General features: G+C 38.4%; 1 protein-coding gene across 1 annotated transcript in view; it reads left to right on the top strand.

The window, feature by feature from the left end:
- Nucleotides 1–18,351, top strand: part of LOC104841575 (centrosomal protein of 192 kDa-like) — an 89,386-nt gene that overhangs the window by 11,426 nt on the left and 59,609 nt on the right. Inside the window, exons 9-19 of the mRNA XM_010583343.1 lie at nucleotides 635–818; nucleotides 4,063–4,580; nucleotides 5,211–5,444; nucleotides 6,288–6,410; nucleotides 7,993–8,147; nucleotides 9,676–9,722; nucleotides 11,246–11,378; nucleotides 13,917–14,071; nucleotides 16,439–16,579; nucleotides 16,831–17,161; nucleotides 17,547–17,687. Of these exons, the coding sequence (XP_010581645.1) occupies nucleotides 635–818; nucleotides 4,063–4,580; nucleotides 5,211–5,444; nucleotides 6,288–6,410; nucleotides 7,993–8,147; nucleotides 9,676–9,722; nucleotides 11,246–11,378; nucleotides 13,917–14,071; nucleotides 16,439–16,579; nucleotides 16,831–17,161; nucleotides 17,547–17,687 (2,162 nt within the window). The remainder of the gene's footprint in view (nucleotides 1–634; nucleotides 819–4,062; nucleotides 4,581–5,210; nucleotides 5,445–6,287; nucleotides 6,411–7,992; nucleotides 8,148–9,675; nucleotides 9,723–11,245; nucleotides 11,379–13,916; nucleotides 14,072–16,438; nucleotides 16,580–16,830; nucleotides 17,162–17,546; nucleotides 17,688–18,351) is intronic.

Raw genomic sequence — 18,351 nt, 5'->3', positions numbered from 1 at the left:
TGTAAATACATACAAAGACTGTATTTCATTGACAGTAGTGATTCTCTGTAAATGTATATTATTAAATTTAAAGTATTGTAAAAACAATGATGTTTTTACGTCTATTCTAGAAGTGCTGTGAAGTTAATCGGAATTGGATGCATATGCAGAAAATGTACTTAGATAATACTTAATGTATATTTTGTGTCACAAATGAAGCATTACTAAAAGCTCTGTTAACGAATCGCAGGAATTCTGGGAGAATGAAAGCCTGTTAATAGCTGTGCTATAACATCCTTTTGATTTCCAAAGCAATCTGTTCTTCTGTAAAAACGTATACTAGGATTATTATTATGGTATTCTTTTCTATGAATTTCAGTGGAAAAGACTGTATTGTTTTCCTTTAAAGAACAGTTTCCAGATTTGTCTTGTTTTGAATTACAAGCATTGATTTCTGCTATTATGTTCTATTGGTTTTGGCATGGATATACTAAAGCCTTTTTTTTTTTTTCCAGCATGTCTTTTCTCCCCTTTGGTTCTCCTTGTATTTACTACCTTTCTCTTTTTCTTTTTCCTTTTTTTTTTGTTTGTTTGTTTTTTGTTTTGTTTTGTTTTTTTTTGTTTTGGTGTTTTGTTCCTTTCTTAATTGTTTCAGGTATTTCTTTCCCCCTCTGGATTCCCCACGGGCTGGATCGAGATGGTCCAGTCATGCCCAGCTCCTTCCTCCTCCTCCTCTGATAGAGCACTCTTGCGATGCTGACACTGCCAACCTCCAGTATCCTCACCCTCGCAGACGATGTGTATCTCGGCCTCTTAATCTATTACCTGAGAATGAAGGGGTTTAACATGTTACTTTAAATAAACTCTGAAGGGCCTTATTCTGGTGTTTGTGAATGCTTCCCTTTCTGGCTGCCTTTGTATTTCTTCTCTAGTACAGAAGATTTTAAAAAATTTGGGAACTTTATGCATGTTTTGCAGAACAAACTACAACATTTGGAACATGTTATTTATGTTTGTGTATCAAAGGAACATTTTAATCTGTACCCTTTTAACTATGGCAACACATACAAACAGCGTTAAACACAAGCTATTTATGGTGTAGCTGACTTCAATGTGCCTGTCCTTTTTTTTTTCTTTTTTTTTTTTCTTTTATTTTTGGAATCAGCATATTATGGTCTTGAATTTTTTTCTTTTTGTATATTGCATTGACAAATGTGAAATATCTTCTTAAATTAAACATGCCTTCAAGAAGTTGAGTAACTAAAGAATGATATTGGATCAACTTGTAAAAGAAACAAAACCATTCCTGTGTATACTGCAGCAGAATAGTTTGGAGTGTTTGGTTACTTAAGAATTTTCCATCTTGCTGTATAAATATTTAAATTTTATAATTGTGGTTGACTAATAAACTTATTCTAAAAGGTCTGTATTAGTATGCTTTTTCCTGTAATAGGCTTTTTTTTTTCTTTTTTTTTTTTTCTTTAAACAGGCTCCTGCTGAAGGAGCTTTTTTGATTCAGGTGTCCATTCTCATATTTTTGCTTTTGTGACGTCATGTGCCATTCTGGATGTGCAGTTGGGTATTACATTTTTCTGCCACAGGGTGTGCTCTGACTTTTCTCATGGCTGTATTGAAAGTCTGCAGAGTACTAGAGTCATTGGATTTAAAATTATTTTGTAATTTTTTTCCAGTGACTGAATAATTCATTTAAGACGTTTTGAAGAAATAGTACTGACTTAAAAGCCTCCTTTTTTGATGTGTCAGCACAGGAACACCATTGCTGTGGATGGATCAGCATGCTGGCATGGACTCAAGCTTTGGCCGGTGTGAGACAGGCGGGAGGATAAAACTGGACAATGACTACATGGTATTGCTAGGGAGTAGCATTACTGCACAGGATGTGACTGCTGAGCTTGTTCAGCCCATCTTAGGGGGAGGAAGGATAAAGGTGTGCTCTGTGCAGCAGAAACCCAAAGCCTAATAATGTAGGGCTTATGCTTCAAAATGGGCTTATGCTACTTCATGGACTAGACCACTAGTATAGATAATGGAGAGGGCAACCTCCATTCTTATAAAAAGATAGCAAGTTCCTGTGAGTTGTACTTGTAGTCTGAAAACTGTATTTGCTCAGGTGCTATATTTTTGCTCGGATACACCACATTTGTTTCTTGATTCCTCTGAGAAGTCTAGTTTTAATTTGCTGAAAAACAATGACGGGTAACAACAGTGTTACGGTGTGCTCGCTGACAACAGTGTGTGGAGGTAGGCTGCTGATGCTTTTCAGCCAGCAGGAACAGAACTGTGGGGAAAAAAAAAAAAAGGTTTAGTAAGAGGAGGTACTTAGACCTTTTTACCAAAAAGTTAACTTCTATAAAATCATGCCATACTTTGTATGGTAAACAACAGAAATGTTACAGGATTAAAAAATACAGTTTAAATGGGTGTAGGAAGTAACAATATTCCTCTGTGCGAGAATGAGTAATTTAAAAAAAAAAAAAAAAGAGATTGAGACTACTATACTAGGATTCATTCCTAAAGAGATCAAAGCTATTATACTGGGATTCATTCCTAAAACAGAAAAAACAGAACAAGCTGTTTCTGGGTACGCAAGCAGCAGAATATACTTTTGGAGGTTTAAGCCACTTCCAGAATTTCTGTCTTAACCCTTTAAAAGGTTACTTCCTTCAATACAGCAATTGATCTTTTTCTTACTTGTACCACTTCTACTTGTACCCGGAAAAAGAACCAGGGCTCCTTCCTAAGCAGCCATCAAGGAAAGCAAAGTGGCGGTGTCTAGATATGCTGTTGTTTCCCAATGCTAAAAGTTTGTGCTATGAGACCCTACAGTGTATGTCAGGTATGCTTCAATTACTGCAGTGTCACAACAAGTAGTGTAAAATAAATTCAAAGATAATTCTTTACATATAACTATCCTTGATAAGCCAGATCTAAGGGAAAGAGTCCTGCTTGCATTTTTTTTTTCTTTAGATTTGCTTCTGTTATTCTTTTAGAGCCCAGAATAACCAGTTATGGTAATAATAAAGTAAATGACAACTTTTTATGCATTTTTGTTATAGTTAATTGAGCATAGTCACGTTATTTTCCTCTGTGCTGAACATCTATTATTCCAAGTGACTAACTCCAGTCACACTTCTTACTAATGGAAACATGCTGTTACATTTCGGTGCAAACAAGTCACGTTTCCAATGGACTGGCCAAGTACTTTGACTTCAACAAATGAACTTATGCTGGTTTTGTGGCTGATGCTTGCCTTTCCCCTGCCTGCCATTTTGCATTGACATCTCCCCAAACCAGCACCTTTCACTCCATATCCTTGACTGGCCACCTCCATTTCCTCAAACTCATGCATCCCTCTTTATTAATCTCTCTTGCTCCCATGACTCAAGATGGTGAACTATACTTCTGTGCAGGATCTGGGCCCTTGAACATAAGCAGCAGAACCCCCGGGAGGGAGGGAGATTACAGAAGGTACTTGCAGTATTTTAAATTTATTGTAAGGCTGCTCTCCCTTTTCTTCTTCTGAGAGAAGAAATGCATTATCCTATATGCTGTTTATGTGTTTGGAGCACATCTCAGCTTGAACTTCAGGACCAGAAGTTTTGGGGTCTTGTAGGAAGTGGCTTTGGTGTTTGTTTTGGTTTTGGTTGGTTTAGTTTTGAACATATTTGAACACAGCATGAACTTCTGATGACATCAAGTGTGTGAATTTTCACTCTCATTCTTGCTTTTTGCAATCTCCATACCAGGAATACAGCTGTAGCAGTGCATTGTAAAAATGTCCTGGAGTGACACTGAATTTGATTATAGATCTTCTGAAGTTGTCATACACACATACACGTGTATTTGAAAGGCATCTGCTGCCTTCTCATCCTCTACTTAAAAATGTGACATTTATGCTTCAAAATGGAAATAAAATTTCCCATGTACTGTATATGAACTGCACATCGCTCAACCTCACCTAAGTGACTCATACAGCCACAAGACAACAGAAAACAAAGTCGGTAATATAAACAACGCCCGCCGCATAAATAAAAACTATCACCTAAGTAAATGCGACTAAAGCTTCTTCCTTTTTACACGGCCTCTGCCCTGACCCGGCTGGTCAGACATGACTGGCGGCACATCTCGGGGGCCCCCGCCGCTCACCTGAGAGACCCCCAGTTACTCACCGGTACCGAGATTCAAACCTCGCCGGTCCGTGAGCAAATACCTGAAATAACCGATTTCATCGTCCTCTTCCGAAAGCCTCCCCAGTCAGCGCTAGCGCAAAACTGCCCCCTCTCACGGGAGAGGCCTCCCCCCACCCGCCGCTTCCCGCCTAACGGACGACGGGGCGCCGCCGGCGGGGGCGGAGCTAGGCGGTGCCGCCCACCCGTCGCCCAATCAGCATCGCCCTCTCCTCAAACTTTTCCCCTCCTTCCCTGGCCTGCAGGCCAATCGCCGACTCCGGCGGGATCTCGACCATTGGCTGACGGCGGGAGGAGGCGGGGTGCGAGCGGGCGGCCGGGCGCAGCGCGCGCGCGGGCTGGGGAAAGTTTGGGAGGTGAGTGGCGGCGCTGCGCACGCGCTCCTCGCCAAGGGTTGGTCGTGGGGGGGCGGGGGGGGGTGCTCCGGGCAGCGTAGGGCCCCTCTCCTCACGTCTGAGGAGAAAGGGGTCGTTGGCTTCCACCCGCTCCCCGTCCCGGCCTGAGCGTCGGCGGTCGCCTCCCCCGGCGGGGCCGTCGGGCCGTGACGGGCGGCGGGGCGGGGGGGGTTTGTGCGCGTCTGCCTGTGCGGAGTGCACGAAGGGCGGGGGTGTTCGGGCCTTCCGTGATGAGATCGTTAGCGTTGGGCTACAGCCTGCCAAGGAGCGGCCCGCGGTGATGGCATCAGGGAGCGTGTAGCTCCCCAGGTGCTGGCTGCTGTGGAAATGGTGGAAGGCGGTCTCGGTGCAAGCAGCTTTACAGGCTAAATATAGGTTGGCACGTCCTGCGGCGTCGGTGCTTCAACTTGCAGGAGCGCTGCTCCTTTTAGAAAGTCCAAGGCGGCTGCAAAACTCTGTGGCCCCCGAGAGGCTTGGGGGAAGGGGGACTGGATATAATTTTTAAGTGCGTTTGTGGATAAAGTGGGGTGATTGCCAAAGCATATTGGCTGTGATGTGTAAATAACGTATTTTTGACGGCGTTACTGTGACTTGTGTAACTGTATAGTTGTTTTGTTCCTACTTTCAGATGCTGCTGGACCAGGGCTGATGGTGTTGCCAAGCAGAGTGCTATTTTAAGCGAGGTGTGCAGGATGATGGAAGACTTCAGAAATATTGCCGATGAGACGTTTCCAAGCTTCTTGGGCCATTCATTGAGTAGCAGTGCAAGTGTCACTTTTGAAAATGTTACTTTTTCCTCAAATCCTGGCTTACCTGTTGCAGCTTCAACTGTTGCCAGGAGTAAAGCAGGCTGTGACAACAGGTGAGGCTATCAGTTAATACCACTTAATAATATAAAAAACAGTTGACTGGTTTGAAACACTTAACTTTGGAGAGGAAAAATGCTTTTGACATTATTTGGTAGATGATAGAACTATTTACTAATCAGTAGCATACTAATCAGCAAACATAGGGTTGTTTGTGTTAGCAGTGAAAAATCTGCATTAAATTCATAACTCATAAAATACTTAACGTTTATTAAAATTACCCTTTAAAAGATTAGTTTAGGATGACAGTCACGTTTCTTTTAACTGAACTCTTCAGCTTAGTATACTCAGGTTTGAAGTCGTGTAGTGAATAATAATACATTTTTTACACGTGTGTTTTCTTAACTCTATTAGCTGTTCATTTAACTTACCTGAGTCTGGCTCATTTTAGAAAGGGTAGCGTAAGAACTACTGTTATGGGTACGAATTAAAATTTAACGCAATTTCTAATGATTTGTTCAGCAAGGAGTAGAGCAAAGAGTAACACTTAGAAGCCTTTGCTCACTTAACTGCTGTCCTGTGACTTAACAAGAAGTAAGATCAGACTTTTATACCCTGTTTTTCCAGAAGCGTATGTTCCAAATGGGACAGCACTAGCCACTAAAAATGATAATGTGGTATTTCTTCTCTAAAGAACTAAAGACTGGAGACGATCATTCTGGGTACATATATGTACCTGTAAATACAGATTGGTTAGAAGATGCTAAAATAGTCAAATAATTGAACTTATAGGAGATTAGTGGCCATCAGTGTGATATTTTTTTCCCAATTCTTTGGAAAACAGAAGAGGTACCTATTAGAATGATTCTGTTGTATGTTTTTCCTTCCCACCTTTACAGGCTTTCTGATATCCGTGCATCCTATTTAGAAGGGAAACATTCAACTCTATCAGGATCTTCTCACAGTAGTCAGTCAGATCCTGAGCCAATGGAGAGATTTGCCCTAAGCTTTCGTGATGACATGTAAGTGAGATAGTTGAAATCTAATTCTGTCCTAACATGCACATACCAGTATGTAGATTTATATGTATTATACGCTAATTATGGAGTACTTAAGAATTGAATTGCTTACCTTAGCAGCAGCTTCTACTACTGGCCTTCTGATGGCGGTAACTGGAGAGCTCAGCTGTGCAGTAGCCTGTTAGCTTACAGTGTTTGGCAGCCTGGGCAGCTTTTCCTACTAAACCAGCTCTTCCGTGTTTTCTGAAGAGGGATAGTGGTGGGCTATGTGAAAGCATCCTGTGCAAAGCTACCACTTAGCCTGTACAACCGTACATGAACAGCGTTCTGCTGGTTAATTGACTAATTGGGCTTCATGTACATGACAGGAATGAATCTTCAGAAGTGTTTGTTGTTGTTTTTTTTAAACTATGATATTTGTTTTGTTGCCACACTAATTAAAAGTTTCCTAAGCATGATTAATTGACTTATTTGAATCTGGCTTGTATTTACCTAGTTTATACTACATAATCTAGATTTAAGCTGATGTTTCTGGTTCATGGGATGTGTGTGAATAATAGTTTGCACTGATTTGAATTTGTTCCAAGTAAGTATCATGCAGCTTGTATACAGAAAGGAACATCAATTTCTATTAAATTTAGCTTCCTTGTGGCCTCAGTGATTGTTATTTCTTAGGAAATAATGAGTGTTAGTGAAATAATTTAGAGAGCATTACTAAGGGGTGGAAATGTTGGACGCTGTTGCATAGGTTATTCTAACCAAGGTCAAATTTGTTCCTATTGTTGCAATAGAAACCGCAATGTGCATCTTTGATAAAATTGCACTCTAGGCAGTATGTCCCTATGCAAACAAAGAATGTAAGGTTTAAGAGAGGGAGTCAGTGTCTTGATTGTACTGAAGTGAAAAAACCCATGGAATAATTGCATTTTAGACTTTCAAATGTTAGTTTTATTTACATACATATAAAATATTAAAGCAAAAGTGTGGTTCAGCTCACTCCATGAGGAAATTTTAACATCTTACATGATTAACTTCTCTGCCTGTGTGGAAGTCCTATGAAACCAGAAGTGAAAAATAACTTTCCTGCAGAATTATAAAAGCTGTTATTTAACAGAGCTATATGGAATTTCAGTAAGTCATGTTCTGTATGATTTACTCCCTAATTTAATGTTACGAAAGGTATGCTGATATTGTGGACTTAGGAAAATCTTGTCTAGGGTTTGACTTGCTCTCAAATGGATCATGGAACTCGCCTGGAATAGACCCTTTTCCCCTTATACTTTTCCCTCTTCTTGCAGAAATGAAAGGGAAAGGAACAAACAAAAAAGTAGAGGCATATGTTACATTAAATTTCACTGTTTGTTTCACACAGTAGATTGTGAAACTGAAGCCCTTGTAATCTTGATATTTATTCCTTCAGTGTAAAATGACAGGTAATAGGCCTGTAGAATCTATGTTAATGGGAACAGCTGACTTCCTAGAGATGAAGGCATGAGAATTTATCAAATCTTTATAGAGATGTTGTATACTAACGTTGATCTATATATCTTACTAATTTTTTTCACTGAAATATTTCTCCTTCTAGGGAAGTTGCTACACAAGTTAAGGAACCTCAGCCAACTTCTGTTAGTTTGAAAGAATCCCACTCAATATATGGAGAGCAGGATCAGAATGTGATTGAGCATTCAAATCGCAGTCAAGATACCTTACTTGAGGTATTGCCACTTGAACGATTGGAAGGTATTAAAATTTGAGAAAAATTGTATACTTATTCTCAGTGTAATTCACTTTTTGAGCTATAGATGTCTTCTCGACCCTTTCACTGCTTTATGGCATGGTGTAAATGGGCTTTGCAAAAGAATCTCTTTGATTTGAACAAAGTGAGAACAGAGAAAGCTTGTGGTTGACGTGTTCTTAGATTTCTCCCCAAAGTATGAAGCTAGACAGGAAGCTGGTGAGAATAATGTTTGCTATAAAATGCCATAACTAGAATGCTAGTAGGAATCTGAATTAATTTCAGGAACTTTACTTGTGGAAAAAGTGTATGTAAGTTGTTTTCTACCCCTTCTCTTTCAGTAGGTGTAAGTCTACGAGATTGTACTTTAACTAATGTCTCTCTTCTTGCCCTATTCCAACCTGTAACAGATGATCTTTAACTGCAGCTCTAGAAGCTGGAAACATACTTTTCTAGTGAGATGATGCATGAAAAAGTAGTTTGGAATACTTGCTATGAAAACTATGCTTTTTTTGAAGTATGAGTAGAGTAGTGGAAGCAAAATAATACTTTGTAACTTATTTTAAATTGTGGCTATTGCTATTGGACTTGTATGGGTTTTTTGCTAATGCCAGTCCTGTGATTAAATTCTGCTCGTTCCTTAAAATTCAGTAAATATACTTAGTAAATACATATTTCTAGTCATTATCCTTTTCTAAGCTTTATCTGAATATTTGCATAGGTTTTCATGAGGTGAGTATTAATTTAACAGAGAACATGTTCAATTAGAAAATACTATGGTTTGTAATCTAAATGGGCCCTTATAAAACACGCTTCTAACAGCGAAGTGTTGACTTCGGTCACTTATTGTAGTCTTGCGGAAGTGGCAGTAACTATGGCAACAAAAATCATGTTGCTTTGGAAAACTGGGACTGCCCAGTGTTCGGACTTGATAGTGCCTGATTGTATTTAGTTAATTGGTTTTAACTTGTTGTTTATTCAAGGTTTAGGATTCTAGTCCAGAAATTGTCTTTAATTCCCATCTATTGCTTAAGAATTAGGAACCATTTTTGCCATAATCTGTATGTGCATATCTAAAATGTTCTCTGTCTTGTGGGACTTGCAATTGGATTATGTGTGGATGTAACACAAAGACAAGTGGAAGCTGCTTACAAGTGATCCAAAAAAAGAATTGGCCCAGTAGGTGAAATGCAACAGTGAAACAGAACACTTGTTCCTACTTCTGCTAATGCAACCTGGGACTTCTTACTTTTTTGTACTGCCTTATTGAGGCAGTAATTGTCTTTCATAATTTTTACAGTTCTAGCCCTGATGAAGCCCTGGCTTTTTAATTACTCCCAGATACTTTAGGTCATTGTTGTAAGAACATGTAAACTTTGGTATTGTGATAACATGTATGTTTGAGGCTTATTTTTATGGTGTATGCCAAGACCTTCAGGAGGCTTGGTCTGCTATCTTACATAAGAGTTAGCACTTAGCAGTATAACATAAGAGCATAGTAAGTACTGATTACACTACGTTATCTTGTTTCAGATTTGTCAACTGGAGTATGTTTTCTTCCAGACAGTGAGAGTAACAAGGTGAAAGCTTTTCTAAATACAGTGAAATTAAAGGTTTTCTAACATTAATCTTGTAATAGACTTAATTCTGCGAGAGGAGGAGGGAGGGAACTGATCTGTGTTTATTGTGTTATATCGTATATCCCTTAAGTTTGTAACAGTGCTAGCATGCTGAATGTGTCATGCCTCACTTTGCCTCCTTTTTGCAGATCACTTAACAGAATTAGTGCCATGGGAGTATGACTCCACCTAATCTTTTTCAGCTGTGAAAATTGTTGTTTACTCCTAGCCTCTGCTGTCTTGTAGTTCTTTATCAATGTAATGACCTTACATTTTAAATCCCAATTGTAGTTTAACTTAGTGAAAAGCTTTTTGAAGAACTTCTTGGAATGCTTTTGGAAATTGATGTAGACAATATCAACCTGATTTGACTTGGGCCTGTGCTTGTTAATTACTTTGAGGAATGTTAGTTCAGATGACTTCTTCAATATCTGTAACGTGAAAAACTGGGCCGTTTGTAGTAACACATTCTTACTGCTGCCTTTTTTTTTTTTGGTGTGTGTGTATGTGGCTATCCCAGAGCTAGCAAATAGCTGCAGGTATTGATGGGTAGGGCTGTGCTTCAGCTGTTTTTATCTACTGTGTTAGAGAAGCTGACAACTATGGGCACAGAGACACAAGGCAGACAGGAATGGGAGATCTTGTGGCCCTTACAGAAAATGTGCCTCGGGCTGCAACCAGATGCTGTCCAAGATGTACTCCTTAATGTGTCAGCTGGTATTTAATAAATTGATTTAGTTTTCTTTTGTTTGATTTTTCTAGGGACTGCAGTGGTTAGTGAGTTGCAGTTGAATGCTCACAGACTGTCACCTGAAAACCATTATTCAAGTCCCTTTCAAATATTTTAATTTCTGAACTTTGACTTTTTTTGCTGTCTGTAAAAGATGATCTGTTTATAAGAAAGAATGTGAGACTAAATCCAGACTAGGCATTACATTGTGCTGTTTTTAAAAATCATTCAGGTATATAAAAGATACGATATTTATAGTTAGCTAGATTCAGCTGAAGTACTGCTTTGTAAGTAATTTAGTAGGTTCATTTGAAGAAACTATCAGCAAAGGGTTGATCTGGGTGTATGATTTCTGAAGAGGCACTGTTTTAGCAGCATAGGAAACTATTGAGAGTTGTCTTTGTACTTTTAAGTTGGGATTGCAGCTTAATGAATGGGCGGCCAATTTTTTCAAGTGTAAACTCTTTAACGCAATGGTTCAGTATTTTATTTTTGAGGTTTAAGTTTGGTGTCATTCAGATGCTTTTACCCTCTTTCCCCTTTATGATCCCTGTGTTTCTTGCATGTGTCTGTTCTGGAACCCAGCAGTCAAAGTCCATTGGAGCTAGAATGTTTGCTGGGATAAGTAGGGTAAAAAAAAAGGAGGGGGTGGAGTTTTGGAATATTATCAACCTCATTAATTGTTTATTATTCACTGAATTTATGCAATAGCTAGTAACTCCTAGAAACATTTCTGTATGGATGCTTTTGACAGGTTGGTCCATTTGAACCTTCTGAAAAGCTGATAGAAGGTGAAAGCTCAAGTGATCATCTTAGTAATAGCCTTTTAAGTTTTTTGGAAAATGAGAAACTCTCATCTCTTGCAAGCTCAGAAGAAGATTCCACTGGTAAGTGTATTTATAACCCTGGGTAGTTGAGTCTAGAATTATAACACAATGTTATTGCATACTTGAGAAGAAAGCTATTGTTTTACCAAAGTATTTAATATAGGATTGCGCTTGATCAAAAACCAGTATTAGGAACATTAAGGAAAACCGTTCATGGGGAAACTGGCTGTTTTAAAATTGTAATGGGAGTAGGTGGCTGTGGAATTTGTCAGAGAAAATCACAATTGGAAGTTTACTCTAAAAAATTAACAGTCCTCAGTTACTGTGAATCAAAAATACAGGTAGAAATGTGGGCATTCATTTAATAAAGTGATAACCCTAGCTACAGTTTCAGTTTAGATTAGTAGAGATAAACTTTCATGATGAAGAACATACACATGCAGTTAGAATTAACTTTTATTTGAGTTTCAGATCTCTTTAGATGCTACACACGCAGAGTGACACCCAAGTTGGAAGTCTAGTTTACCTGCAGGGATAAAAGTGAGAGCTTGAGTTCTGTAACTTGTAACTAAACAAGAGTTTTGACATTTCTGTGCCCTTCCAGTGGCTGCTGCTGAAGCACAGACATGCTCTTCTTTATTAATGCAGCTGACTTTGCACATAATGTGAAGGATGACAGGGTATGTCCTCAGATGCACCAAGAACAAGGAAGGCAGAGTGATAAATAGGTTTGATGCCGTCTTGAGATCAAGCAGCCCTGCCTTCAAGTAGGGTTACTGGATTTCTCCCATGACATCTACAGATGTCATGACTGTCTGTTGAAGTCTCCTTGTTCTTGTTTGTCTAACTTCACTTGTGCATTAAGTGTATAATGATGAAGTTAATAGTTTGCTGAGTAAAAATACTGTTTTCTTTCACCCAAGGGGGTGGAATTACTTTTAACTGCCCTCCTAAGGAGCTGGTAGTCATTAGCTGGAAATACTTGCCTATTCATGGTTCCAGTACTGGTGAAGCTAACTGATCTTTCTATTTTTCCTGGTCAGTGTGCAGTGTACTAATTTTTGTCATGCAATTCAGTGTAAATTTGGCAGGTGAGTATTTCTAAAAATAAGGAGGAAGTCTCTGGTATCTGAGGTAAAATACATTAATCTGCTTTCTCATTATTTGGAAGATAGCAGATGATTATTTCAGTTTCACAAAGAAGAAATCAAGACATAGGTAAATGAGATTAAAACAATTATTGTGTTGTTAATTTGAATTTGAATTATAGGTATTTGTCTACCATTCAGGTAACTAACTAATCCTTCTATAATTTTAAAGCATTCTATGGATGTTTGTTCTGAGGGTATGTATTAGTCCTTTTTGAAAAATTGAAAAAACTTAGCCTGCTGCAGTCCCTCCATCTTCTCCAGTATCATACGTGGAAACAGAGCCATGATTCAGATTTTCATTTATTGGCTCTCAAATGTAACAGATCCTGATTGGTTTGCTGTAATATCAAAGTTGCTGAGCATCCTTAACTTCCAATTCAACTAAATCTGATTTTGTTGAAAGAGTGTGCTTCTCTAAATCAGGCTCTTTTTACAGGGCACTGGCAAAACTGGGAATGCAAAAGTAATGATGGCTTACTTGTGTGCTTGGCATTGTGTAGACCTCTTTGGCAGAAGGAAATACTGAGAAGATTCTTAAGAATTACCTTTTTGGGGTGAAGAATTGAAATATACTCCAAAGGCAGAATTGATGGAGAATTCTTAAACCATTACCAGCAACCTGAAAATTAACTTTTCTTTAATTATGTGGAAAACAAAATAGAGTTTATAAATGAGTGAGTTTACAAATGCAAGGCCTGTTTGAGTATACTGTTTATTTAATAAGGAAAAACACAAACAGGATACTGTTTCCTGGAAATGAAAGAATAAAAAGTAATGATGTCAAACAACTTCTTGGTTTACAATGTTTTTACATGTTTTATGTGTTTCTTCATGTTTTAAAATGGTTTTAAGAGTGCGTTTAACCATGCCCTAAAAAGCTGACTGATGTTTGAGTATTTAAAACACACAAACAAAAGCCCTGGAAACTCTCCTCTCCCCCCAGTCCCCACAAATTAAAAAAACAGCCCCAAACCAAGAAAAAGTGTTGTCTTGAAAACTTGTCACTTTGCAAATAGGAATAGTACTGTTCTTAGTAATAGCACTTAACATTTTTTGCCATTGAAATACAGAACTATGCTTCAGTCATGTTCTGTCAAGTTTGAAATATGTTACATATATTTTACTTTTAACTTGTGAGTACATATATGATTTGCTAGTTGGAATGTGGTGGTCATGTGGAGGAAGACAAGTCACTTCATAGCCTGGGACTTAAAATGATAGCTTATAGTCATTTTGTTTTGCTGTTTATCTCTAGTCACGGAGTAAGACAATTGCATGTTTCTGTGACCCACTTATTTTAAGGGAAGACCAGGATAAGTCTGCTCTGACTGTGTGACTGTGTTGTGAGACTCAATGTATTAAAGATTATGGATTTGCTTTGATAATATGTCAGGTGATATAAAACATCCATGAAAGGTGAATAGGATATCTTTTTCTCTTTCAATAGATGACGATATTGATGATGAAGAGTTCTTTGATAACCAACTAGAAGCCTATTTTGAGCAGCTGATACAACCAGAAATGACAAGAGGAGACACCGACATACAGAAACTCTCAGAATACTGTACAGCACTGAAGCTTTCTGAAAATGGCTCACTTCAGGTAGGTTTAAAGTGAAGTTCAAAGCTCAGCATGCCCAATGGCCCTTAAACGTTAGCATCATTGAGGGTTGTCTGCCGGGGGAATTAGTTTTTTTTCTTTTCTGACAAACCCAAATACTGTCCAACAGGTAGCCTGTACAGCAAAGGATTTTTTTAAAATGTAAAGATAGCAAATACAGCTCTAAACTAGAAACAAAGCCATTTGAGAGAGCTTCTGACTTTTTCCTGTTCCCTCTGCAAGGTTTTCCCTGGGGGAAGGAAAAAAAAAAAAGGAAAGAAGCTAGGTAGCTATTTTTGTATTTATTTTCCTCTTCCTTGTAGTGCAGAGCTAGCAGCTGATTCATCTGTTTGTTACAGAAGGTCTTGCTGTTTATGAGATAAGGTGGAATTAGGTAAGTAGCTGGCTGTCTCGAGAGGCTTTAGTCAGGAAGGCTTGCAGCAAAGCTGAAGAGTTTCCTATTATGCTGTCATCTTTATTCAGGTCTCCATTCAGGTTTCTCACCCCTGTCTAACCCTGCTCCTCACACTCCTCATTGTCCTATGTATAGCCTTCTCCTTTCTTCTGATAAGCAGCTCTGGTAGAGAACCTTGTGCAGTCAATTCTGTTACTTGATCTTGCAAAGAGGGAAGAAACCAACCCCAAACTGCTGAGACTGGTTTTCTGTCCCTTCTCTGGGATGATGGAGACTTGTCTTCAGAGAAATCATGTAATTAATATAACACCAGTAATATTTCCTGAAGATGGACTTTTTCTGCTGGACTACTTAATACTGCAATTCTTAATCCTTATTTCAAAAGTAAAAATTGCTTTTAGAGTTTTGGATTGTTTATGCTGGTCTGAACTTACTGTACCTCTGAGGCATTCTCTTGAATGCTTTAAGGTATGAATGTTTCTTACACACCTTGCTTCCCCTCTCAGCTTCCTAGTGGTGGTTTTTAGTGTCAGAGATGGTAAAATGTTTGTAGATAAGCGTTTGGGATCCTCTCAAGTTCACTAAGGGGAAATTATATCATTGGTAACTAAGCAGAAGCCTATACTGATAGCGTTGTCTTGTGATGGCATGATTTAAATTTTGATTACCAGCTTCTGAATGCAAAGAATTTTTGATGAAAGACAAATCTCCATAAAAAAAGCTAATACCTATAAAATGCTTGCTTTACCCTGTTCCCTCCAGCCCCAGCAAGCTGGTCAGTTAAACTGAAACTAAGGCCATCTTTTGATCTTGCTTGTAATGTCCAGGAGATGGGCCTATTGTCTGTGTAGGAATTGCTTCATTTTAATATGATGGTTCTGTGACAAAACTATTTTCAGTAGTTTAACTTGTTGCTATTCTTAATTAGACTTACAGTTTTAACTGTAACTGATTCTGTTTTATTTTTTGTTTCTATAACTATTAAAGTAACATGCTGGCACTTCTTTTCTATCATACAACTGGTTTATAAAAATCATTGATCACTGGTTTATTATCTTGGCTAGCAATGTCCAAGGTTTTATTAAGTGTATACCATCAGAGAGACTTGTTTTTCCAGGAGAGTGAACAAGTCTCTTAACTAATTGGTTAGTGTGTGAAAGGTAAGTGTAGAGCAGCAACTGACTGGCTTGTGGTTTGCCTTTGAGCAGCAGTTAGCTCCGTTACAGATTGCTATGGATTAAGTGCCTTTCCATTTTCTTGGCTTTGCAACAGTGGATGCAATCCTGGCAGTTGCATGCTTGACCAGAATGGGAAAGTGTGATTGATTGGAACAGTTAAATGAACTGTAGCTCCTGAAATTTCAGAAATTTCCCAACTGACAGCAGAGTTTCCAAGCTGTGAGAAGCGATATGTTAACCCTGTAAAAGTAGTCTGCATAGGCTGCTGTATGTGAAGAAAGGGATAGGTGGCTGTTTGAAGAGTGAGAATAATACAGTTCTGCTCTCTGACCTCAGGTCTTCTCTATTTGTGTAGGATAGATGTTCCTGCTTCGCTGCCATTGTAGATAGGCAGTTGGGCAAGTATAACAGGTTCTGAGTTGGATTTGGAGTCCTCATCCAGCAGTGGGTCAACCAGAACAGGAAGAGTAGCAGCATGGTGCCCTTGCTAAAGGGAATGAAGGGATGTAGTAGGAATAAGAAGAGATCCTCCCATCTTCTTGCTGTGTATGCCCTTGGAGGCAGATTCGTGGATTGGCATAGCCAGGAACGATTGTCCTTGGTGGTGGTGCTAGCAGCTAGAGATGCCTTTGGCAGTGGCACATGAGTGAACAAAGTATGATAATCTGTTTACTAGAGAATTTTTTTAACATTGTAAAAACAACTGTACTCTTAAAATCTCTTTTTTTCTTTGGTATATCTGTTCTATTGTAACTTAAATCTTAATTTTTTTAAAAGGAGAACTTTCAGATTCCTGACACTTACCAGGCTGTGACAGGAGTAGACTCTGGAAATGCCAGTGATGAAGATTCACAAAATCAAGGAATAACTGGATGTCCTGTGCAAAGAGAAGTGCTGCCCAGAGCAGTACAGCAACTGGTATGAAATTGTCATAAACTTCTGTTTATCATATAGAGTGAGACTGTAGTAGAAGGTGGCAGTGTATTTGAAAACTTGTTAAGAGGTTGAACTAACAACCCAACCTTTCTGTACAAAAAAATAACACCACTTTGTTTTTAGATATATTTTTCAAACATGGTAATCTTGCACTATTTTGTACCTAGAACTGTTAGCACAAACAGTTAACAACTGCACTTCTGACACTTTTCAAATGGTTATTGTTTTATAAGAATTCCGTGACTACTGGAGGTGTGCTAGATTCCTGCACGGCTGCTGAGTTGCAATTAGATTCACTTCAGTGTATGGACAGCCATAAAGGTGATGTTTCGGATGTCCTTCCAAAGCAGGAAGCACAGTCCTCTGAGTGTCAGGCTGCTTCTTCTGATGCAGAAGTACTACACACAGCAAGAGGATTTTTGGGGCACTCCACCACTCCTCAAGTTCTTAGTGCAGATGCACTGCTGACAGATGCAACTGAATGTGAAGTTGGTCTTCCTGATACTTATCTGTCTCCAACTGCAGACAGCTGTGAGAACATAAGTTTAGCTGCCACAGACAAAGGTAGGTTGCTTTAGGTATAACACATCTATACAATAGTGACCAGACTTTGTTGCGTGGAAAAAAATAAAATTGTAAGCTATGCATTTTTCTTTAGTTGTGCAGGCGGGTAATAAAAGCCAATGTAGTGTGAATAAATTTTGACTTTTTTTTTTAAAAAAACAAACCAACAAACAAACCTGACTGTTGTATATTGCACTTAACTTGTTTATTTGATGATGAAACTAGTTTAATCTTGCAGTTGCAGCAACTTGAGCTATAGGGTTTTTTTTGTTTTTTTGACTTGTTGCTGACTTCTGGCAAGTGAACTCCTTAATCTAAACTAAAGAGACTTTGCCATATTCCTTTTTAATTTAATCAACAGTGTAGTATTTGATATATCTTTCAGGTGACTTACCACACAGCATTGTTTATCAAAATGAAGAGGGCAAATGGGTGACTGATCTTGCATATTATACTTCATTTGATGAAGAACAAGATTTAAATCTGTCTGAAGATGATAAAATAAATGAGGAGTTCATTACTGGATGTATGTAATCTTTTTTAGATAGCTGTTGTTATCTGTAATAGTGTTAAGTAAACTTTGGTCGTCTTTTTTTTTTTTTTTTTTAATTCAACAAATCAGTATTTGGTGTTGCAAAGCCTCCAGGCTTTAGATAATACAAATTATTTGAAAGCTGATGTTGATAGTAGCCTATAATGATATTATAGTTATAGTTGATAGCTTCTTTCTATGTTCCCTACTGTTCCTGTGAAGAGTCTTTTGTTTTGTTTCAAAAGGCATTCTAATGTGTCACTGGTACCTATTGTATGAGCAAAAGTAACTCCTGTAGCTGTCATTTATCCACAATTTTTCCTTTGGACTTTAATTATTGTTATCCTTTTTTTCAAGAAAGTAAACAGTAGTCATGCTGTATTGCATGATGGTTATAAGACAGGAAGTAATTGTAAACAAGAAATTTCTACAAAATCAGCTAGAATGTGAAAAGAGCTGCTGAATTTACTAGCTGGTGATTTCTTTTGTGAACCCCTTGGGAATGTCTTGATGCTGAAAAATGGTACTGGTACTGAAAAATGTTGGAGCTTATTGAGGGGCTTTACGGACTCTCTTCTAACAAATTCCAGGCTTTTTGAACTCCTGTTTACTTAAAAAGTTGTTTATTTTCCTTAAGCTATCTCAGACTGATCTTCAT

This window comes from Haliaeetus leucocephalus, unplaced genomic scaffold, assembly GCF_000737465.1.
Source record: "Haliaeetus leucocephalus isolate CR32 unplaced genomic scaffold, Haliaeetus_leucocephalus-4.0 Scaffold889, whole genome shotgun sequence".
In the NCBI taxonomy this organism is placed as follows: Eukaryota; Metazoa; Chordata; class Aves; order Accipitriformes; family Accipitridae; genus Haliaeetus; species Haliaeetus leucocephalus.
The sequence above is the reverse complement of the archived record's forward strand: the minus strand, read 5'-3'. Positions and strand labels throughout refer to the sequence as shown.